The 24063-nt window shown below is 44.2% G+C and overlaps 1 protein-coding gene across 4 annotated transcripts in view; it reads right to left on the reverse strand.

Moving 5' to 3' along the window:
- LOC102813573 (bcl-2-like protein 11-like) overlaps positions 1 to 24063 on the reverse strand; it is a 49458-nt gene that overhangs the window by 290 nt on the left and 25105 nt on the right. For 2 of the 4 annotated variants that reach the window (XM_006868003.1, XM_006868002.1), the window contains one exon: positions 15483 to 15592. The exons of the other annotated variants lie outside the window; for them this stretch is intronic. In XM_006868003.1, coding sequence (XP_006868065.1) covers positions 15483 to 15592 — 110 coding nt within the window. The remainder of the gene's footprint in view (positions 1 to 15482; positions 15593 to 24063) is intronic. 4 annotated transcript variants of the gene reach the window in all.

The raw sequence follows: 24063 nt of genomic DNA on the forward strand, positions 1-24063 counted from the left end.
TATATATGTAAATGAGCAGCCAGTACCATCTTACTAGTAAAGTCTTTCTATTTCCCCTGCATGGGGAACACGTGACTACAAGAGCAGGGATACCAAACGATGGGGTTCTTCCTCTTATCAGAATAATGTCTGGGAAACTCAGAGTATCCAGAGGCCAACCTAAAGCCTTTCTACAGGCAGGGCCATCACTGGCCAGGCCCCCTTTGTTCAACAAAAGCTTCAATGCTTGCACACCACAGTGCTGCTTGGGAAAGTCCCCCTGAAATCACTGGCACCGCGGCATCCAATGAAAAGTAGCAGGAGACGGGGGAAAGAAAGGGAGGACTCAAATGGGAAGATCTGAAGTAACTATTTTACAAACCCAGTTACTGACTTTCAAACAGGTCTCAGATTCCCACAAGGGTGAATTTCTCCTAGCTATAATTTATTCAAGAAACCAGTGATTTGGTGTAATTTGCCCCCAGGAAGCTAAATAAAGCACAGAGGTTGTGCCAGCGCTGCTGCCCTGCTGTCCCCCCGGGACTGCAGACTGCCCTGGGCGGTAGCTGGGGTGGAGTGGTTAAACACCGCAGCCCAGCATGGTGCCCACAGGTACACAAGCAGAGTTACCCTTCAGCACCCCCACACTCAGTGCAGGGAAACCGGGTAAAGAGCTATTTAAAAAAAAAAAAGACTTTTCCAGTGACCACAAAATAGGAGCAGGCTTCAAAAGTCTGTGGAAAATGAAGTTGAAGTCTCCTTATATTTAGTATGATCATAGAAACTTAAAAAAAGGAAAACCCAGCTATATGCCCAATGATTGAAAAGTTTCCGAGGTCACCCAATTTTGAGTCACAGACTGTTTTGTAGAGTTAGTATGCATTGTTTGGCCTCTGACCCAAAGCACAAGGGAATAAAACACTGCCCAGTGTTGGCCCATTCCCATGGTCAACTGCACTTCAGACTGCGGTGAGTCGCAGAGTTTTCACACACTGATTTTCAGATCACCAGATACTTCTTCCTAGTCTGTCTCAGTCTGTAAGATCTAATGAAACCTGCTCAGCATTGTAGTAACATGCAGGCCTGGTGAGAGATGGGCACTGGATGGTTGGAAATGAACCCAGAACTGCCAACTGGAAGGTGAGAATTCTACTAAGCCACCAGTGCCCTGTGGACTGCTAAGAGGAAGGTGTAAATTCAGAATAGCCAGAGACAGTCGTAGAACACTCTTGTCCCAGCACGAGGAGCAGCAACCCATTTTAATGGTCGTGTCTGAAATTGCACACACACACAAGAGGCCCGTCCTATAGCTGCTGACAGAGCTCCAAGGACCCCTTCTCATTCTGGCAGGTGGGGGGAAGCTTTGGATTCTGTTACAGGAGCCCACAGCCAGGGATCAGGCTGAAAATAATTGTCCCCTCGAAGGCCCAAAACATTACCCGGAGACACCAGCTGCAACTGGAGCTCCCTCCCTTCTCTCAACTGTTTACACAAGCTCTGGAGCACTTGTTTGACATAATGGGATGGTGATAAGGCCAGGGCACTTCCCTTTTTCCCTCCATAACAAGATTGGAGGGAATCGGCTTTATGTAAGCAATTCCTGTAGAGGCACTCTGTAACCACAGTCTGCGATTTTTATCTTTTTTTCACTCATGAGATTGCTTTGTTTTGATTTTAACTTTCAAAATTACTTTGCCTTCTTCTATGTGAGAATAATTTAGGGGAAGGGTTAATTTTAGTTTAGCTTATATTAATAGGTTGAAAGGGGCTGATTCAAAATACAACCACAGTTTACTAAAATGAAGAAAGTATGTCATGGCAAGCTGAGCATTGAATTCTAGACGGCAAATCTCCACTGTCAATCCTGGGGTTCCTGTTCTTCTAAGCAGAACCAGAGGATGAAACCTCAGTGGGTATGGGGACAGACCCCAAACTGCTTACACTGGCCAAAGAAGGTTTTATATTCTGTTGCAGACCGTGTGTAGACTATACAGGCCGCAGGCTCCAAGGAACAAATGACGCTGTTTCATGCCCACAGATGAGCAACAGGAGAATGCATCCCAAGGTTTTACAGCTTTGCTTTCATTTCAAAAGTAAAAGATATGGGCATTCAAAAACATGTGGGTGGGGTGGGCGCCTCCTCAATGCTCTAGTTCCCAATTTTTATTTTTTATTTTTGAAGAAAAGCCACACCTAGGAAATTCTGGCAAAAGGAACACCCAACCTCTGACCCAGAGCCATGTAGCTGGTACCAATGGGACAAGTTCAGGACACAACTCGGTGAGCAAGAATCACACAGGGCCTGCTCTCAGACACTAGGTCCAACACTGCTTTTGGACAACGTTCAATGGAGGGAGCCATTTACAACTGCCACCAAGCCCAGACAAATCCCTGACAGCTGGTACATCAAGGGGTTCCCATGCATACTTCAGCAGACATCTGGAGCAGGGACAGCTTTTGCTCTGGCTGCCTTGCTGCCCTCAGTACCTTCAGCCACACAAACAAGCAGGGTTTGGGAAGCACATGGTCTGGGACTGACAGCACTGGTACGGAGCAGGCAGCACGAGAGCTACAGCTGGGTATGGACAGCAAAGCAGGGTGACAACCAGACTATGCAAATGGCCCTCGGCAGCAGCTGGCAGGAGCATACACTAAGGGCACTTAGTGTATGTGCTGTGTCTAAATGAGGAACTGCGGCTACAATCTCGTTCTTAAACTAGAAGCTGTGCTTTGGAGTGGCTTAAGAAGACCGGTTTAAATCCGGAAAGGCGTGAGTGCAAATTCTCTCTTTTCACCATACTTATGCTGAGGCAAATAATCTGAGAAGTATCAGGATTGGAGGAAGATTCATTAACAATCTGCCATATGCAGATGACACAACCTTGGCTCGCTGACAGCAAAGAGGACTTGAGGCATTAATGATCAAGACCAGGACTACAGTCTTCAGTAACAATTACACCTCAATATAAAGAAAACAAAAATCCTCACAACTGGACGGATAAGTAACAACATGATAAACGGAGAAAATAGTGGCTTGGTGAAGGACAATTTTACTTGGATCCACAATCAATGCCCAAGGAAGCATCAGTTCAGAAATTAAACAACGTGCTACACTGGGAAAACCTGCTGCAAGCAAAAGACTTCTTTAAAGTGTTAAAGACCAAAGATGCCACCTTGAAGACAAAGGTGTACCTGACTCACATTTGAAAATGGTATCTCCATATGCATGTGGAAGCTGGACAGTGAATAAGGAAGACCAGAGAAAAGTTAATACCTTTAATTTGGTGTCGGTGAAGAATACTGAATATACTGTGGATTCTCGGAATAATGAACATTCTGTCTTAGATCAAGTTGGGCGTAAAGCCAGCATGCTCCTTAGAAGCGAGGGTGGCAGGAGTCTGCCTTATTTACTCAGGACACGTTATCAGGGGGACCAGTCGCTGGAGGACATCATGCTTGATAAAGCCAAGGGTCAGTGAAAAAGAGGACCCTCAATTGAGATGGACTGACATCGTGAGGACGGCATGGGACCAGGCAGTATCGCATTCTGCTGTACATCAGGATGACTATGAGTCGTAACTGACTTGATGGCACCTGAAACCAAGGGGCCACCCTGGGTGATCAAATGGTTAACTCACTCAGGTGGTAACCCAAAGGCTGGTGGTTTGATTCCATCGAGATGCATCTTGGAAGAAAGGGCTAGTGGTCAACTTGCAGACAAACCCACCACTGAAACCCCTATGGAGCACAGTTCCATTCTAACCCATGGTGCGGATGCCACGAGTCGGAACGTATGTGGCAGCAATGCATTTTTTTATGAATTGTATTGTTGTTTTTAAGTGCCGCTGAGTTGATTCTAACTCATAGTGACCCTGCATAGGGTTTCCAAGGAGCAGCTGGTGGGTTTGAACCACTGACCTTTTGGTTAGCAGTTCAGTGTTTGTTTACCCTACAGTAAGTGCCACACCACCAAGACTCCTCATATTAATCAGAGGAGAGTGTAAAGCAATTAGACAAAGTCCCCATGAAAAATACATTTGTGCAAAGTCAGAGTAAGTACATACTGGGGCAGGTCCAGACCAGAGCATGATGATCCCCTCATATTAACCAATGATTCTTGGTTCTTCACATTTTAAGTTAAAAACACTTCTTAGACCAGAGTTGGTTAACACTTGTTTTAGACTAAACTGTAAAAGCAGTTCAAGACAGATGTATCACAATGATTTGTTTGGGGGCAGGAGACTATTAATTCCAAAAACTACATATTTTAAGTATGGACAAATTGTGTAACCTTGTTACAATCATCTCTTTGCCTCACACACCTAGGGAAGTTTTCTTCAACAAAATCATAACCCCATCACATTGGGCATTTTTATCTCCAGGGTCTGAATCAAAAGCTCTATGAAGGCTGGGTTATTTGGAGTAACTGACTTTTATGTCCCCGACTCCAGGCCTAGGTTAGCTCTTCCAGGCCCAGCTTTGTGCCTCTGTCCAAGACCCATCCTGTCTCTGAGGGGCTCCTGCAGCCCTGATGCTTACCTGCATCACAACGAGAGTCCAATGTCCCAGCCCAGCTGTGTTTGCACCCACTCAGCTCTGACACCTGTGTCACCAGCATTAAGCACAGAATCACAGCATCTCATGCGGCACTTGTGAGCACCTGCATGGGGCACCTGCATAGTGCACGAAAGACTCACTAACATGGCCCTGGAGTCATGAGGTGCACACCTGCAAGCTCCCAACTTCAGCTACCAAAGCACCTACATGTGCCAGTAAAATATGATGCCTTCACCAAAAGAGAATCAAGATGCTAGCTTCCCTCCTTATTGTGAGTCAGGTACGACGACACCTGCTCTCATGGAGCTGCTTACACTGTTGTCATACAAACAGACACGATGACATGATGAATGATACAAGCATCTGCCAGAGACGCCCAGGGGGGCAGCGCCTCGGAGCTGTGGAGGGAGGGCAGGAAGGCACCCAAGTTCCTCCTCCAGCTGAGTCTAAAAGAAGAGGAGTTACTCCGAGGAACAAAAGTAGAAAGCATGTTCCAAGGAGTGAATAAATGAGAACCAATGCAAGGAGGCTAAAGGTGAACTGTACCTGACAGGCAGCAGACAGCTCAGTTACGACAGTGCCTCACATGGGCAAGTGTTTGACTTCTCCTAAATTAGTGAAAAACATAACACACCATAGATTATCCCAACACAATCTCCCCTCAAAATCTGGGAGATCTACGCATCAGATCACAGAAGTCTCCCTTTTACAGACTTAGGTCCACCTCTTTGGAGATATGAAAAATTCCCTCTAATCAAGAACCAAAGATTCTACTTTAAAAAGCTTAAACAAGAGGAACAAATTCAATCCAAACAGAAGAAATTAAAAAATTGGAACATTAAGCAATGGAATTAAAAACAGATAATAGAGAAAAGTCAAGGAAATCAAAAACTGCTACTTTGAAAAGACCAATAAAAAGGATACACCTCTGTTGTTAAGTGTCATTGAATCAGTTTCAAGAAGCGGCTGGTGGGTTTGAACCGCTGACCTAGTTGTTAACGGCAGTCCAATGTTTATCCTACAGTGTCACACCAGAACTCCAATAAACGTCTAGCCAAGTTAAATTTTTTAAAAGAGAGAGAGGTGCCCTTTGAGATGTCTCTGGAGCATGTAAGCAGAGAATTCCAAATATTTCCTTTTGTGTCCACAGTACACAGACACTGGCTCACTTAGGGCATGGGGTGAGGGGCCAAGGGAAAGCCCTGGAGAAGGGCTCTGCTGACTTACAAGGGCTGGAGAGTAGAGTAATGAGGTGTAGCTGTAAGCTCAGGGCAGGAGCATGGAGATGGGCCGCGAACCAACAGAGTGAAAGGCAGGTGGGTGGGTGGCAAGCTCACCATGTTCCTGAGCCTAACAGTGCAGGCCCCGGCCACACTCCACAGCTTGCTGCTGCGAGGAGAGGACAAGTGGACACACACAGTCTGAGCAACCTCCGCCTAGCACCATCTTCAAGCTACATTTGAAACAACCAATCAAACATCAAGGAATTTTATTAGAGTTCAGTGCCAAAACCATCAAAGCAAAACAATGCTCTCTTGCTCAATCCAGGGAAGCAGGTGCTTGGAAACAAAAGAGACTTGACCCCAGGCTGGACACCTGCAGCACTGGCCTGGGAAGTCGGCATCACTTTCCTGCCAAGATGAACCTGGCTTCTGAAAGGCTGACCAAGACTCACTTTGGACCTGGAGCGTCCAAGCTGAGGAATGCAAACAATCAACCTACTTGCCCCACTAAGCGGTAGCATATGCCTTGTCAGTCTCACAACAATCCTGCGAGCCAGCGTGCTGCTTATTATTTTATAGACAGCAAAAGAGGCCAAGAGGCCAAGCAAGAGGGCAGCAGAGCCTGTGCGATCAAGATCTTCAACACAAAAGCTACCAGAAGCGGAAGGGGTGGCATGGGAGCTGGAAGTCCTGAGGCAGGACAGAATGAAAGTTCCCTTAGCAGCCGCCATAGGCAGCTCTCGCCCACTCCTGTGTTGCCTGCACCCTGGAAGGCCACGATAGCCCTCAACCCTGAAGGAAGCCTTGTTTCAGTTTGGGATGAGGCCACAGACTGATTATACAGAGTGAGAATTAAGAACCACTGACTTGCACAACTCTTTACAACACCCCTAGGGAGCCCTGGGTTTGGCGTTGCGGGTTAATGCCCTGGACTGCAACGCTGGTTTGAACTGCAAGGTTGGTGGTTCAAGCTCACCAGCTGCTCCTTGGAAACTCTGTGCAGGGTTCGCCATGGGTCGAAACCGACTTAACAACAACAACATGACAATCCCTGCTTTAAACAAGGGGCCGAACCTGGAGACAAATGACCCAAATAAATACCTAGGTACAATCAACATTACCCTAGTCACACTGACAAAAAAAAAACAAAATAGACACAATAAAAGTAAAGAGGTATCAGAAATAACGTCAAAAGAGACTTACTTTGGGAACCCAGGGTGGGTGAGACTTACTGCAAATGAGAGGCAGTTTAGGTCAGAGTTTCCTGACAGTCAAAATGAAAAGGGAAACATGTCACTTAGCTCTGCTGTTCAGTGACAGTGAGCTGTATGCTAGTAAGCGACACACCAAACAGCAAGATGAAGACACACAGAATTGTGAGGCAAGGAGACAATCACACCTTGTTCCTGAACTCTGGTTTCTTACAGAATTTCAACACTTAACAAAAGCCTAATGTCCCTAAGTCTTAACATTTAAAAATGAATACAATTTTCATAAAGTAGCCATGAGATAGTGGGCTGAATGCTGGGCTTAGACGAGGAAGACTTCTAGCAGAGAGGCAGACATAGCTGCAGCGTTGGCAGATGAGGAGGTAACGTCTGTCTGGATGGCATCTGCTCCTTCAGAGGCTGGGGGACAGAGGTTTAGGATGGACGTCCTGGGGCTGGACAATACCAGGAGTATGCCAAAGCCAAAGATAAGAGGGTGGGAGGGCTGGGGCTGGGGCCACGGAGCCGTTCCTGTAGTTCCAATAAAGGCCCTGCTTCCTACCCATTTATAACCGAGCAGTCTGAACAGTGTTTTAAATGACAACCCAGAGAGACGGAAGCCAAACAGAAAGAAGGCCTAGCTTGTGGGGAGCATTTTGGCAAACTCTTTAGGGAGCCCTGGTTTCTTTTCCACTCTGGGACAGAGGCAGACAGGACCCCAGTCTGATTTAGTAAGCACCGCTTTTTCAGCACTGCTGCTGCAATTTGGTCCCAAAGACCAAATTTATCTGCTATCATCAAGGCAACAGGGGCACTGGCATAGCGTGGGTTTCAGCCTGGCAGGTACAAGGGTCCCAGGAGAGCCAGGGAGCATGTGATACCTGGCGCAAAACCAGAACAGAGTATGCCCCTAGAAGTGGCTAGCCAGCCAAGGGATATAACTGACCTGCTAAGGTAATGATATGTGCTCAAAAGCTACATAGAAACAACAACAATTGTGCAAATCAAAAGTCATATCCTCTTTTCAACGCATCAATCCAAAGAAACTTTCACAGGTCAGGTGTTGTGTAAGGACATGCTAGCCTGCAGGTGAACACGGGGTCTCTGAAGCACAGATTTGCCAGACTCTGCTCTCAGGGTCACTCGCTGGCCCAAACAAAGAGCTCCTGGATATCACCTGAGAAGGTCTGTTGTTAATTTTCGGCCAATCACAGAGAAGTCAGAGGTTGCTCTTAAGATTCATCTCTGGAGCCAGGCACCATAAGATGAGATTCTTGATAAGAGCAGGAACACACTGCCCCAAAACACGTCACCTCAGAAAAATGCTAACTGAAACGTAATGCATTTTAACTACAACTAAAAACTCTCGGCCTTGTTTCAGCAGTAGAAGGCTAGCAGACTAGCGATGGATGGTGCAAGAGGCTTTTTATTTTTGTGGTCTGCAAAAGAGTCAAACCTTACCTGCTGTACAACTCATTTCCTCAAGAGATTTTTTTTTTAAATCCCAATTAGATGCCCCTGAAACCATCCCTGAGACACCTGCATCTCTAAGTGGTTCTTGTTTAATGGCCACGGGTCCCCAACTGCAGGTACCCACATGCAGCTGACTGGCGGGGCACTCACACACCGTTTGGGCAAAAGCAACTGCATACAGTAAGTCTCCCACTCAACCAGACATTTCCATGCAGAGCAGTGTCTCGACTCACTCACATGCCGGTGGAGTCAAACACAGAGCTTGTTTAAAAAGCAGTTCCAGAGTCTTTAAGACAGGTAAAGAGAATCACCAACATCTCTCTCTCTAAACTTCAAAAGTCAGCTGAGAAAGATTTCAGTAATAGCTCAGAATGAGCGAAAAGACAACAGTGACGATAATGGATAACAGCATTTTTGAGCTCTGTCTCTGAATGTTCTCTTTTATTCTGTATTTCACCCCTAAGCGATAGACAAGACTCACAGGGGGTAAACTGGGAGACCCAGGCAGGCCTCAAGTCCAGGTCTGAGCTGGAAGGACCAAAGTCCTTCCATGGTTCCATTAGCTTGTCCTATGGAACCACACAGCATTCTCAACAACTTACACAAAGTCCTCCTCCAGAAAATCTACAACCCACAGCTGGCCCTTCTGTCAGGATAACCAGAAGCACATGCTCTTCTGAAGGTCTCCGGTCACTAGAAGGATGACTCACCCACCCCACGGATGGATTCTGGTGTCTCTGTGGCTAGAGGTGGGAGTTTATGCCGATGATATTGTATTTGTGGTATGAAAACAGTCTGGTGTAAGTCAGGCATGAAAGGCTTTTAAAAACCAAAACACTGAACTGCTTCCTCCAGTTCCAAGGAAAGCATTTGTTAAAACCAATAACTCGTTCATAGATAAGTGGCAAGTACCAAAGTATTCAGGCTACTCATAATTGTTTTTGCTATGAAAATCTGTCATCTATAATAAACTCATGCAAAGTGCGGGGTAAAACTCATTATTTCATGAGTTAGGTCTAGTTTTAGTATTTGATATCCAAAATTTTCATTATTCCGCTCACAGAGACAATACAAAGCACCTCGTTATTCGATTAATGAAGGCTTTGAATGAATGCTGCCTGAGCGTACACATCTCTGGGTTTGTGTTCCGACTGTGTGATCACCAAGTAAACGACAATGTAGACCTCTCTCTTGTGCATTAGCCATACAAGAGCGACTATAACAAAAACTAGATTCAAGCAGCACAGGGAATTCTACTTCTTAGGAAGGAGAAGTGTAAGAGATCAAGTTCACATAAAGAATATGAAAATGCTAATGGGTCTCAAACTTTTGCTTCCACCAAAACCAGATACCAAGCCACTTTCCCCTCTCTACTCCTTTGTCTAGCAGAGTGCTGCACTAGGATCTGCACATATGTCAGTGTACTCAGGCCTGCACATGCCTGCAGGAAGTAGGAGGTGGGCACTGTAAATAACCAGGCACAGTGTGTGGTGGATACAATGAAAACAAAACAACGAAAGGGTTTTCAATCACTATTTTGTCCAGTCTAGAGTCTGCTGAAGCTTCAAGAACTGCTGTCCACTGCGAGGACCTTAATTAAAGCCTTTGGAGCACCGCGGGCCTCCCCTAGTTACGGTTAACCGAGGGCAGTCAGCTATGTACACAGCAACTTTGGGTATCCAGCTTGACTGCAAAGCGCCAAGAAAGCCAGGGAGGACAGGTGGGCCAAGGCAGCCGTAGCACTGGGGAGAGCTCAGGATACAGGGAGGAGCCTGGAGCTGCCACGGTAAAAGTGCTCACTCTAAAGGATTGTGATTTGAACCCACTGGCTGCTTTGTGGAAGAGAGCTTCCACAGACTGCTTCCATAAGAGTGCAGCCATGGAAACCCTTTGGGGCAGTTCGACTGTCCTTACAGAGTTGTTAGGAGTCGGAATTGAGTTATTGGAAGTCGGTTTGGGGTTTTTAGTTGTTGCTCCTGTTAGAGGGAGCATGGGTCTAACTATTTCAAGAGCAAGTATGTTTACATTTGAAAGGGTCTGGTATACCCACACCCGCCGTCCCACGTCCAAGATCCAGTGCGGTGGCTGCGTCAATCCAGAGCCGGTGCATGGTACACACTCAGTAAGGCAAGTCTGCAAGGGTGTGCAGGTGGGCGGCAAGAAACGCCCACACACAGGCCATGACCCACACTTGCTGGCTCGACATTCAGTAGAAGGGCCAGGACTTGAACTCTTGCAGGTTCTAAGAAATGACAGAAAACAGCAGTCTATTAAAGAATAAACCTGGCTGTCTTGTGAGGAGGAAGAGGAGGGCCCTAGGTGCCGGCTGCTGAAATACAATCAACAGCACTCATCTACATACAAACTGCTTGTTTTCCCATAGGTTCCAAGTAAAGATGTCGCTTCCCAAAGAAGATGTCTTTCTCTAGAGGCCCACCAATACCTTGCTGCAGTGGTTCAAACCCACCAGTCACTCCTTGGAAATCCTATACAGGGTTGCAATCGGCTTGATGGCACTTATCAATAACAACCAATACCTCTTTGATGCCCAGTCTTCATCCATAGCCCTCTGCATCCTAGATAGCAGAGCTAGACATGGGGAACTGTGACCCTCAGGACAGCAGGCAGGTGTCCATCCCTCAGAAAAATATGCCTTGTCCAAGCTCCATAACCTCACAGCCCACAGGACTCTACCCAAAACACATACTGCATGTACCTGTGCTACCAAGTCACCTTTATGCTTCAGGACACGGTGAAAAGTGCACCAGAGAGCTGCCGTCAGTCAAATCTGGAAAACTTGAGCATCCAGACAAATGGAGTATTCTACAATAACCTACTGCATAAAACAGGGATCCAAGAATCAAAGTTGATGAACTCAATAAGAATATATGTTGTTTGTTAAGTGCCATCAAGTCGCTTCCGACTCATAGTGAGCGACCCTGTGTAGGGTTTCTGAGGAACAGCTGTTGGGTTTCAACAGCAGACCTTGCGGTTCAAACTGACTGTGGTATTGACTGCTTACCCAGGGAATACATATGAGAGAAGGTAAAGTTATTCCCTACTTGGCAAGCATTTTCCTTCCACTACCAAAAAAAAAAAAAAAAAAGCCCCTCTGTAGTGGAAAATTCCAATTTAACCAAGTGATCAGAGTTCACCTCTACAGCAGTGGGACAATCGGACATTGTGTGCCTCCTGTTGTGACACATCGCCATCTCTGGGGTGTTCCTGGCAAAAGTGCAAAAGTGGGGCTGATCATCAGAAACATAACACTCGGGCAAATGTAGGGGAGTCTATAAAATAACTGTCCTACGCCTTTCGTAATTGTCAGTGTCATGAAAGACAAAAACCATCCCAATTAAAGGAGGCTAAAGAGATACAATAAAATCCTGGTGTGGCACCACAGGATAAGAAGTGGACTGCTAACCTCAAGGTCAGCAGTTCAACTTCACCAGCAGCCACTCTTGGAACCCTTATACAAGATCCCTGTGAGTCAGAACCCCTGACTTGATGGCACTAACACCAACGAAAACAAGACAGGACAACTACATGTAAAATGCGGTCCTAAATAGTATCTTGGCCCCAAAGCATGACTTTATTGCTACTATTATTTTGCTATATTATGCTATATTATTGGGACAATTGGTAAAATTTGAATGAGGTCTACAGTTCAATACTATCATGGCTACTTTTGTGATTTTAATTATACTATGATTATGAATAAGGGAATATTCTCTAGGAATACACACTGGGATATTGAAGAGGGCTATCATGTCTGTAATGTATACTCAGTTCAAGAGAAATCCTTTATGTAGCAATCTACAAAAACAGGAAACGTTCAGCCAATGTGGCAATGCATTAACACTGGGGAGCATGGGTGGCAGATGTAATGCATTAACACTGGGGAGCATGGGTGGCAGATGTAATGCATTAACACTGGGGCGCACGGGGGGGTTGGGGGCAGATGTAAGAAGGGTCTTTGTACCATTCTTACCACTTTTCTGTAAGTCTGAAATTATTTCAATATTAAAAATTGACCAAGATCCCTCTGATTCCACAGGCAGGGCTGGTCACTGTGCCCTGCAGGGTGACCTGGGGCAAGGACAACTGCATTCGGGAGAAAACAGGGGAACATGCACTGGGAGTTTGCGCTCACCTGGTGCCTCTCTGACCTCCTCCTTCAAGGGTTCAGATGCCACAGCTCCGTCTCATATGCTTCCCCACTGCCCTTAAGTGGACTCAATACATGACAACTACACGACAACTTCCTCTACTTCTCTAACTGAAAAAACGGGAAAATATCCTGTCAGGCTTCACATGGCTCATGGCAATAAAAGGCGAACACTTTAGAAAGCACATACAAACACTAGGTGTTTTAAATGCCTACTGCAAAGCAGGTAGCCTCGCATACTGGTTCTCCAAGAGGGAGCGATTCTCCTCATGAAGATGGTGGGTAACGTGGGGATTTTGGAAATTTGCCAAAACTGCCTCCCATTCCCTCACCAGATTTCTATCCCCAATATTGAACAATGGACAGAGGTTTATATGCTAACACACAACTGTCTAAATAGGTTTTGTGGATTCGTGGGTCACTTTGTTACTATCCTAGATCTCAGAGTCCGCTGTTTTAAACATGTGGACAATATTCTCTGCCTTCAATTGTAGAAAAATTAGATCTATCTCTACTTCTACCCACCATATCCTAGTTGACTTAGCCTAAAGTTCTTTAGATATAGTGACCATATTTCTCCATTGGATTGTCTTCTTAAGACATGCAAAATAAGATACACAATCACAAAACATATACTCTGAAATACAGGGAGGAGGGGAGGAAGACTGTAATGTGTTAGATGTCATAATACTTGCATCTCACCCACAAAGAGGGTGAGGTAATGAAGACAATCCTACATCTGTGTCTCATTTGCACGTGCCTAGAGCGATCCACCAGCCACACCCACAAGTCTACGAGGGAAGTGGCCTGGCTGTGCTCCAGGCCCCAGTGTGCCCTCAGCCCCTCTCTTCACTGACCACACACGGTCACCACGGAGGTTCCTCACCTAGGCACATCTGGACAGGCCCTGGGGAAAGTTCTTCCAAGTCATTTGGAAGTGTTACAAAATCCCTCAAGCATATTTAAGCCCTGCAGCCACAGGCTGACACAATCTGAGAATGGTGTTCAGCTCCACAGTTCACAGCAGCAAGTGGGCTCTGAGGGCATCAGTGTCCACTGCCTCCTCTCAGGAAGCTCCATCCAAGCAGACCTGGCCCCTTCAGAGACATGCCCAGCAAGACAGTCAGTCCATCACTGAGGTTCATCCAGGGATGTCTATGCCCATGAGAAATGATCCTGCCCTGCTGGTTGGGACATCCGGGCACCAATGTATTTAATCTACTCTCTTTAGAAGAGCTATTTCCTCCCCCTCAGCATCAGTACCAACATCTTCAATATACTGCAGCTCAGTTTCTGATCTATTCCTCTTACACAATCACACCAAAATCTCTTTAGATAAGCCAAAGCAGAGAAATTTGAGGGAAGAATAACTTCAGTGGCAAATTAGAACACTACCCAACCTTCCACAAACATTACCAATTCAGATCTAGGCTGAGAAGAAATTTATTTTCTGTAGACTAGTCCATGTCAGGTGTTAGAAAGCTAAGCCTTTTGCCAACTAAAAACAGAATAAGAAATTTCCAAACCCATTTATCCAATGTGACACACTCACTTTATGACAGATTCACGACTCTGGTAGTCTTCCCATCAAACATACACACACATACACACCACCCCACAGGAAGGTATGAAGTGGACTGTTATGTGTGTTATCACAGCCCCTGACTTCCTTAGGGAGATCTTTCATTTCTATCATGAAGAAATGAAAGACTCCAGTATAATGAGGAAAAAAAAAAAGTTTGACAGGCCTTGTACATAGGCAGGAAAACAAGATGATTCAAAACAAAAGGTGGTAGCCTCTTACTCAGCTACAGCTAGCTGCAAAAGAGGCTCAGATTTAAAACAAAAGAGAAACAACGGAGGAGTCTGAGCTTGACATCTCTCAGAAAAAAAAAAAAAATTTAATAAGTTTCAGAAATTCTGAAACAATAATGTTCAGAATAAGTCAAAAAGGAAGTTACGAAATAAAGTTATTACCAATTACAACATTTTCCACAAAATAAGACTCAGGTATCTTCCTTTTGGATAAACCATCAGAAATGCCTTCAAACAAGGTTGTGAAAAGAAAAAAACAAATGGCAAGCCAAAAATACATTATTCACATGTCTGTTAGTGAGCCCCTTACACAAAGTAGCCACACGCCCCCAATGCTAATCTCGGGGTGAAAGCCTACATTTTCTGGGGTAGAAAAGTGATAACACATTTGCTACCAGGTAGAACAAACAAATGCACTGTGCATACAGATGATACGAGGTTATTTAAAAAAAGAAAAAAATTAAGAGTATACCTCTAAATTTCAAAGGCAGAAAGTTATGCCCATAATTGACTTTTTATACATGCAAATACAGATCAATAATTAGTGGCCTCCTAACTATCACATTTCAATAAGGAAATGTCCAATGGCACAGCGGGGGTGGAAAGGGCATGGGTTCTCTTACTGTCCGCCCACCCCCAGCTAGCACATGGAAGGAAAACCTGTGAGATTAGTCCTGCCATCGTTCTGGTTGGCTGAGGAGGGACATTTTAACTTTAACTTTGGCCTAACTTGACCCTAGATAGATTGAAAACCATGTGAATAATATTTATGTAGCTATATACCAAAGCATATAATAATATTTTTTTTTTTTTAAGCATTGCTATTTTAAGGTTGTGTACAAATTCCTTGGCCACCTTATTCTGTACTTTATTTATGATCATTCAAATTCTGCCACAAAGCAAAGGGAACCAGGGACAACAAAGGAAGTTCACACATAGGTAATAGCTTTCAATTGCAGAACAAGAATATAATTACTATTAGTCCCTTTAAAACAAACCAACAAACATGATGGGGGAAGAGGATGTGAGGAGAAAAAGGAGTAAAGGAAACAGCATTACCCTCCTTGGGTAATAAGCATTGAACTCGTCTCCAATACGCCGTAACTCTTGTGCAATCCATATCTCCGGACGCATATCTGCAGGTACGGCCTGAGACTGCCGCATGGAAGCTGCATCAGAACAAACAAAACAAAAATCACATTATTTTCCATAAACAGCTTAGAGCATTCCAAAGCCCACCTCACGTTCGCTCACATTTTGGGGAAGCTCTCTTACTACAAGGTTTACAACAATGTGTGACAAGTTAATCATGGCTGGATTGAAGTAAAAGAGCAATTTCCTTTTTCAAAACTAGAGATTCAGAATTACAAACCCATTTTGTAATTAACCCATTAATTACAGGCTGCCAATTCAAGAAGACAAACACCACAAAGATAAGTGTAGCAAATATCATCAGACAAATACACTCGAAACAGATCAGAACGTAAAAATACAGGGTTGCTTGTAACACTTACTTTTGGTCTTAACATAAGGTAATTACTTTTGGTCTTAACAGAAGGTAAAATTCCTAGGAAATTTTCAAACATCCCATAGGAATAGCAGGAGTAACGGTTGTTCTGTTCAAAGTAAAATAAGAACCTACAAAACCAGAAAGAGCAGCCTGAATGAGATCATTCCTATGGAAGCAGGTATTGTGAAACACAAAGCCAGTTTTCAGAAGTGTTGTTGCAGGGCTAAAGGAAAGAATATTCACAGGTTTGGTCTCAATGTTAATGGAGACATTAAACATGGATTTGAGAGTACACACACCACATGGGTAAAGAAAATGTACTGGGTGTAGAAGCAAAGGCATTTCTGAAAGGAGACATGCCCTTTCATTAAGCTCTCACTAACATGTCAGGAGGGACCAGTCGCTGGAGAAGGATATCATGCTTGGTAAGGTAGAGGGTCAGAGAAAAAGAGTAAGACCCCCAACGAGATGGATTGGCCAAGTGGCAGCATCGATGGACTCAAGCGTGGCAACAATAGTGAGGTTGGCCCAGGATCGGGCAGTTTCGTTTGGCTGTGCATAAGGTTGCTATGAGTCGGTACCAACTGGATGGCACCTAACAATAACAACAACAACACGTGGGCTAATGCATCAGACTTCAAAGTCGTTTGAACTGCAAGGTCAGTAGTTCAAGCTCACCAGCTGTTCCTTGGAAATCCTATACAGGGTCGCTATGGTCGGAATCAACTCGATGGCACTGTTAACAACATTCACATCCGGTACATTCATCCGTTTGTTAAATGAAATCAGCAACAGTCATGGGCAGCCAAAGATGAAGTCAACAAAATCATGACTTGTCAAAAGGGCTCACCTTCCTATTACATGAAGAAGACTACACTCTCCACTTACCAGAGGGAACAGCATTACACTCAAGAGGAAAAGAGTTTGAGTAAAAAGGGTCCAGGAAAAACAAAACAAAACATAAGATGCTTGGTTTTCAGCCACTACTCACATGTGATTTATGCTAACTTACTGTTAAGAAGGGCAGACTGTGCTCATAATTAAATGTGTCACATTTTAACTGCAGCAAAAGAGAAGAACAAGGAGGGCTCTGAGACCCAGCAGAGGTCGGGGACAGTGGTTTTAAGTGACGAGATGCCCTGCTGGCTGGCGTGGTGTGTGTGTGTGGACAGGCTCATCTCCTCATGGGTCTGTGAGGACATTCATGAGCCCACACCTGCACAGCAACACACTGCACGTCCAGACGTATAGAAGACCCTCAAAGAAAAGGTAGCTTAGCTTTTCCTAAACACCAGGCTAACTGTTTTCAAGTTTCTCACATGAAGGCTAGAATGCTGCCTGCCTCTTGGCAGGATGAAAGTCTTACTGACCTGCTACCTGTGCTATAGGAACTCCCTCTGGGCTGTGGGCACAGGAAAAGTGACCCATTGTATTCAAAAATGACTACACTATCGTGTTTACCCTGGAGCTCTGCAGTGTCAGATTAGTCATTCAGTGTAGCTGGAGTGGATTTGTTGTTGTTGTTGTTAGGTGCCATCCAGTCGTACCAACTCATAACAGCCTTATGCACAGCAGAATGAAACACTGCCCGATGCTGGGCCAACCTCACAATTGTTGCCACACGTGAGCCCAATGATGCTGCGCCTTGGCCAATCCATCTTGCTGAGCGTCTTCCTCTTTTTCTCTGACCCTCCACCTTACCAAACATGATATCCTTCTCCAGCGATTGCTCCCTCCTGACAATATGTCTGAAGTATGAGAGATGAAGTCTGCCCATCCTGGCCTCCAAGGAACACTCTGGCTGCACTTCCTCCAACACAGATCTGTTGGTTCTTTTGGCAGCCCATGGCACTTTAAATATTCTTCTCCAACAATATAACTCAAAAGCATCAATTGAGAAATATTTGTGTGACAAAGGCACAACCAAAGAGAATAATTTACCTTCAATTCTAGAGTCTGGGATGAAAAAAATGCTATCAAAATAAAATCTGTGAAATTAAAATTGTGTGTTTTGCAAAGATGGCGGTTAAAAAACTGCAGGCCAAGTTACAGGATATTTTATAACCTTAAGATAGTCACTAATTTACTACTGAACAAATATGGATGACCAAACGTGGTTCTAGGATGTGTTCCTGGGCACCGCAACAAGAGACCAAGCCCAGATTCCAGGGGACTTCCAATTCATGCCACCCTGAAAGCACCTGATATCCTGTGATCTTGGAAAAAGCAGGGTTGGGCCTGGTTAGTACTTGGATGGGAGACTGTTCGTGTTTGGGAATACTGGGTGTTGTAAGGTATCCTGGTGTGGCTCTGTAAGATAATGCACTGGACCGCAAGGTCCTTTTGAATTGCAAGGTCAGAGGGTCAAATTCACCAGCCACTCCTCAGAAACTCTATACAGGGTGGCAATGAGTCAGAATTGATTCAATGGCACTTACCAACCAAAGACTCCTGGTGTGGCACTGTAAGATCAGCACTGGACTGGGAACCACAAGGTCAGCAGTTCAAACCCATCAGCACTTAACAATGACAACATTATACTTCTCCTGGACAAGCATAACTCTATGTAATACAACAAACAACTCTCCCAACCCCTAGGTAGATCCTACTGAATTCTATCTGTGTAGTTGAAAAGTTCTGCCTGGTTCATGTATCAGTTGGCAACTAGATGCATGAAGAAAGAAGCCCGTCTGTTAGCATGTCAGCCGAGCCAGTATCTAAGAAGGAAATATAGACCTTGCTGGCCAAATTCAATGTGTTCATCTTATACATGAGGACTCTAATGCTTTCAGAGAGAAGGAAGTGAAGGAGATAAGCCAGTGGACTGTTTCTTCAATTAAAAAACAAAATCGTCCAGTTGCTTAAACAAAGGCAAGATATAGATATATCCGTGAGGATCTGGAGGCTTCAGTGGAAGGAGAATCAGAGGAGTGTGTGGACAGCCAGGAGGCTGCCCTGCTAACACACTCCCTAAATGATTCAGAGCAGGCAGTCACAGACCACAGCCTGGGAAATACTGAGCCAAAGGGTATGGAATCATGGAGGAGATGCTCCGATGTTTCAGACAGGGTGTTGAAGAATTGTTGTTGTTCAGTGCCATCGAGTCAATTCCAACCCATAGCGACCCTGTATAGGGTTTCTGAGGAGTGGCTGATGAGCCTGAACCACCAACCTTGCAATTCAAACGGACTTTGCAGTCCAGAACATTAACCCACAGCGCAACACCAGGAGGGTTTTATTAACCAAAGACAATGAATGTTAAGTTGATATAAAATGTTGTTGTTGTTTTACTGTTGAGTAGGTTCCTTCCGACTGAGTGACCCTGTGTAGGGTTTCTGAGGAGTGGCTGCTGAACTTGAACCATCAACTTTGGGGTAAGTTAATGAAATGTAGGACCAAATATAGAAAGCTAATTGATGTTATACATCTTGGGCAGATAAAAGGTTCCTCACCCCTGCCATATGGGGTTTCAGAGTTTTGTTTTGTTTTTAAATCTCTGTGGGAGAAGAAAGCCTCATACTCCTCCCACACATTGTAAGACGGGAATGCATAATGAAAGGTATCCGCTGTGAAGGAGATGCTCTGTCTAGCGCACTAGCTAGGCCAGCTGATCGCTCCCCACTTGGCTTTTCAGACAAGAACGGTTTCAGCGTCCTGAGAGCCCAACACAGTTGTTGATCTTTGACTCTGTAAACCTAAAATTAATAGCCAACATGTACATACAGACCTAGCAAATATTTACATGGAAAATATGGCTATAAAACAAAAATTCAATTTTGAATAATTTTAAAGGCATTCTATTCCTGTATTTCAAAAAGCAGCTTTAAATCTATGAATCCAGTGTACTTTTCAATATAAATTTCAAATGTATTTTTCAAGTGATAAAATACCTTCACATTTGAGGGGAGAACTGTGTGTTAGCTACCAGTTTAGTGTTAGTGTCTCACATTTGGTCTCACACCCCAGGAGAACCTAACAGAAGATACAACGGGGTCCACTGGTCTAATAGTGTAAGTGCCTGTCAGCTCCCCTGGGCACTGTTGAGAGCCGGAAGTGGAGTTTATTCTCTTTTTTTCTGACCCCTGGCCACCCAGAGCAAGTATCCTCTTGTCAGGTTTCTCATTCAGAGTCAGGTAGGCAGTGGGAGAGTCAACGGAGCTGTTCTTCCAGAGGAGAGCTCAAAGTCCGCTGCATGCAGAGACAGGGCAAGTGTGGAAAACGCACCTGCTCCCACCTCACCACCGTATCCTATCTGGATACCACCTGGACCACTGTCATTTGGATATGGTCAACCAGTCATAAAGACAACTCAAGTTTACACTGCCAGCCTGTAAGAAAATATCAAGCATACAAAAAGGTGGGTGACTTTTTGCCACCTGCCATGTGCCCAACAATCACACGTGTTGATACCTGATCAGTAAGATGAAACTAAAATCTCTTACTATTAAGCATTAAGTAAGTTTTACTTTATAAGGTGATCGTACACAAACATTAAAAAAAAAAAAAAAAAACTTGAGGAAATTCTTTAGAGGGAAAATTCTGATGAGGTTCATTTTCACTCATAGAAAATGTTTAGCATGTGAGAAAGCATTTCACTCCACAAACCTGGCAGAACTCCAAGGGGAAATAAAAATCATATAATGAAGTATAAACTGGGGGAATAAAAATCATCTAATGAAGTATAAACTGCTCTCAACGTACAGCTACTCCAAAACGGGAAGGGGCCGTCCAAGATGAGTCTCCAGGGAGCTGGCTCACACCAATCCTACAAGCACCGGACTGAGCCAGAGGGAGATGGCAGGGTGCATGCAGGTTTTCCTTCTCTTTACTCCTAACAAAAACCATTGATCAAAACTTGTATAAAGCAGCTGTGTCAGACTTCATATTTTTATCAAAAATGTGATATATTAGCTGAATTTCCATCAAACCTGTTAGAAGTAATTTTAGATATTCAGAAGTTAAGCAAACCACTTTCTTATATGGGCTGGGGGGGTAGGAGTAGGGAGAGATTTAACTTTTTTTTTTTTTTTAATTGCAGCTTGGGTGAGAGTTTATAGTACAAATTAGCTTCCATTCAACTTACACACATTTTGTTTAGTGACATGGGTTACAATTCCCACAATGTAACAGTACTCTTTCCACGGGTCCTCTTGTTTCCAAACCTCCTCCTCTCCTGGCCTGCCCACTTCCTGCCTTCTGCACTTTGTTTTTAGGTAAATGCTGCTCTTTTGGTCTCCTGAGTTACTGTTCTGAGAAGCAGGTTCCACATGGATGCTGCTGGAGTTGTTATTAAGCGTGCACAAGAGAACGAAACGCTCCTTGGTCCTGCACTGTCCTGACAGCTGTGGCTGAGCCCACCTTTTGCTGCCACTGTGTCAATCCATCTCATTGAGGGTCTTTTTCTTTTTCACTGATTCCCCACTTTTCCAAGCATGAAGCCCTTCTCCAGGGATTGGTCCTTCCTGATCATATGTCTGAAGTACCAGATTAAGTGTCACCATCCTGGCTTCTAAGGAGCATTCTGGCTGTACTTCTTCCAAGACAGACTGTCCATGGTACTTTTAATATTCTTCACCAACACCATAATTCAAATTCATCTATTCTTCTATAGTTTTCCTTATTCACTGTCCAACTTTCACATGCATATGAGGCAACTGAAAAATAGCACAGTTTGGGACTGAGAAACCTTAGTCTTGAACATGAAATCTTTGCTCTTGAATACTTTAAAAAGGTCTTCTGCTGATTTGCCTAATGCAAACACCCTCTGACTTCTTGACTGCTGCTTCCTTGAGCACTGATTGTGAATACAAGCAAACTGAAGTCTTTGGACAACTTCAATCTTTGCTCCATTTATCATGATGTTATTTATAGGTCCAGCTACAGATGTTAGTGTTAGTGTTTGTTTGAGAGTTAGTCCCTGGAGGTGGACCTGGTTCTAGGCCTGAAGTTTGTCTGCGAGTCACAGTCTCAGAGGTTACACTAGTAAAGTCTGGTTTCTCTTCTGATTTGACTTTTGTTCTGCGTTGTTTTTTTGGTTTTGTTCTCCCTGTCTATTTATTGTGGTCTCAATCACAAAGGTCAGTCAGTAGTGGCAGTTGGGTACCATCAAGTTTCTCTGGGTCTAGGCTAGTGAAGACTGTGGTTCATGTGGTCCATTAGGCCCCCTTGGGCTAATTGTTTCCTTGAGCCTTTGATTTTTTTTCACTCATCTTTTGCTCCTGATGAGAAGAAAGCAATATTTGTATCTTAAAGGGCAACTTTTAAGATCCTAGTTGATACTCACCAAAGTAGGATGTAGAACATTGTCTTTGTGGACTAGATTATGCCAGTTGACAGAACTGTCCCTCAAGTCTGTGGTCCTACATCCCCAAGCCCAGTGACTCATTCCCTCAAGCTGTTTGGTTACGGCTAAGAGGTTTTCAGAACTTTGCCCTGGGGGAGAAGGGTGGATTTTTCAATGCGGAAAGCACTTTGAGTTCCTAAAAGATGCGCATTAATTAATTAGCAGGCAGTTTGGATTCAGCAGCACAACTATTTTCCAACCCAGAAAGGTAAGTTCAAAACCTAAAAGCTCAGCAATTGAAAAAACAAATGAAGAGCTAATGGTGGTTAAGTGGTTGATAGTGAAATCAGGTTGATAGTGAAATGAATACCGTGGTTAAGTGGTAGATGGTAAGAAGGGCTTTCTGTAGCACTACCAGTCAGTACAGGAAAATTACAAAGTAAAAAAAAGAGAGAGAGCGAAATTTATAATGAGCTCAACAGTTAAGATGAACCTGGTTTCTCCTGAATGCCGACTACTTCTGCCCCATTGATGCCAACAGCTAGTGTTCAAAGGAACTGAAGTGATACCATGACATTCATCGCAACACTTTCTAAACCCTGCAGCCCAAGCTCTGTGCCGATGCTGGGAAATGACATTTAATGGCCCGTGTCTCTCATCCTGAGGAACACAGACGACACAGCTCTCATTGCCAATGGCAGACCTACCAGGTTTCAGGCCCTGCGATCTCCTCTCTCCGCATGGCTTACTGTCCTCGGGTTCACACCATGTCATTACTGGGATTTCAAATGTGGTACCAAAAGTCAACTAAATTCACCCCAACACACCACTCTACACAATTCAATAATCTACAGATCCTTGGGTAGAATCAAGATTGGATTTTGAAGTAATCCACATTAAGTTCTATGGAACTGGGTAGAGCAAAGTGTAAACATTGAACTCTGAATTGATATTCAACTCAAAGCTGAAAAACAATTTCTCAATTCCAAATGGCATGCAGAATATACGACGCTGACAAAATGAATTGCTTATCTAAACACACCACACCACCTAATTAGCCAAATGTATGTGCATCTTGTCCAGCATATATACTATGTGTCGGGCTGTGGGCAAGGAGACAATCTTGAGCTGTGCATCTTCAGTCTCTAAGGACAGTCTGATTAAAAAACCCAGTCATAAAAGGATGACGAAAAAGACTGTTTCCCTGTACTCTGAAACCAGCTCTAAGACCAATTCCGAAAGAGATACTCAAAACAGGTTTAGAAGAAACACTGCTTCTATAAGTGGCTGTCACTTTGAACCTCAACACTCACTTGGAGACCCTTACTTGAGTCTTTGGAAATATTTCACAAATTCAGAATTCTCTGCAGCTTTCAGAAGAAAGCCATCGGCTAGCCAGCTCACTATCACTGCCTTATGAAACCCACTGAGTGATGAGGCCACCTCTCCTGTCCCGGTATTCTCAACTGCCCGCAAGGCGAAAGCAGCTTCGTTACAATTTTAGTGTGAAAATCTTCAATCCCGATGAGTTTCAAGTAAAACCACTAGCTAAAAACCAATCTCTCTCTGAGATATACAAAAACTTGTGGCTAATTCCCCCTTGTACTACTTTACTTTTTGGTAAATCATCTATCAAGTCCCCGGAACCAGTGGATGAAAATGAAAGTTAAAAATACAGGAGAAAGTGAGCACAGGATATGAACAGACACTTCACTAAGGATGAGATCAGGGCAGCCAACAAACATATGAAGAAGTGCTCACGATCACTAGCTATTAGAGAGATGCAAATCAAAACAACAATGTGATACCATCTCACACCAACAATAACAGCAAAGATGAAAAATGGA

Source organism: Chrysochloris asiatica, unplaced genomic scaffold, assembly GCF_000296735.1.
Source record: "Chrysochloris asiatica unplaced genomic scaffold, ChrAsi1.0 scaffold00114, whole genome shotgun sequence".
NCBI lineage: Eukaryota > Metazoa > Chordata > Mammalia > Afrosoricida > Chrysochloridae > Chrysochloris > Chrysochloris asiatica.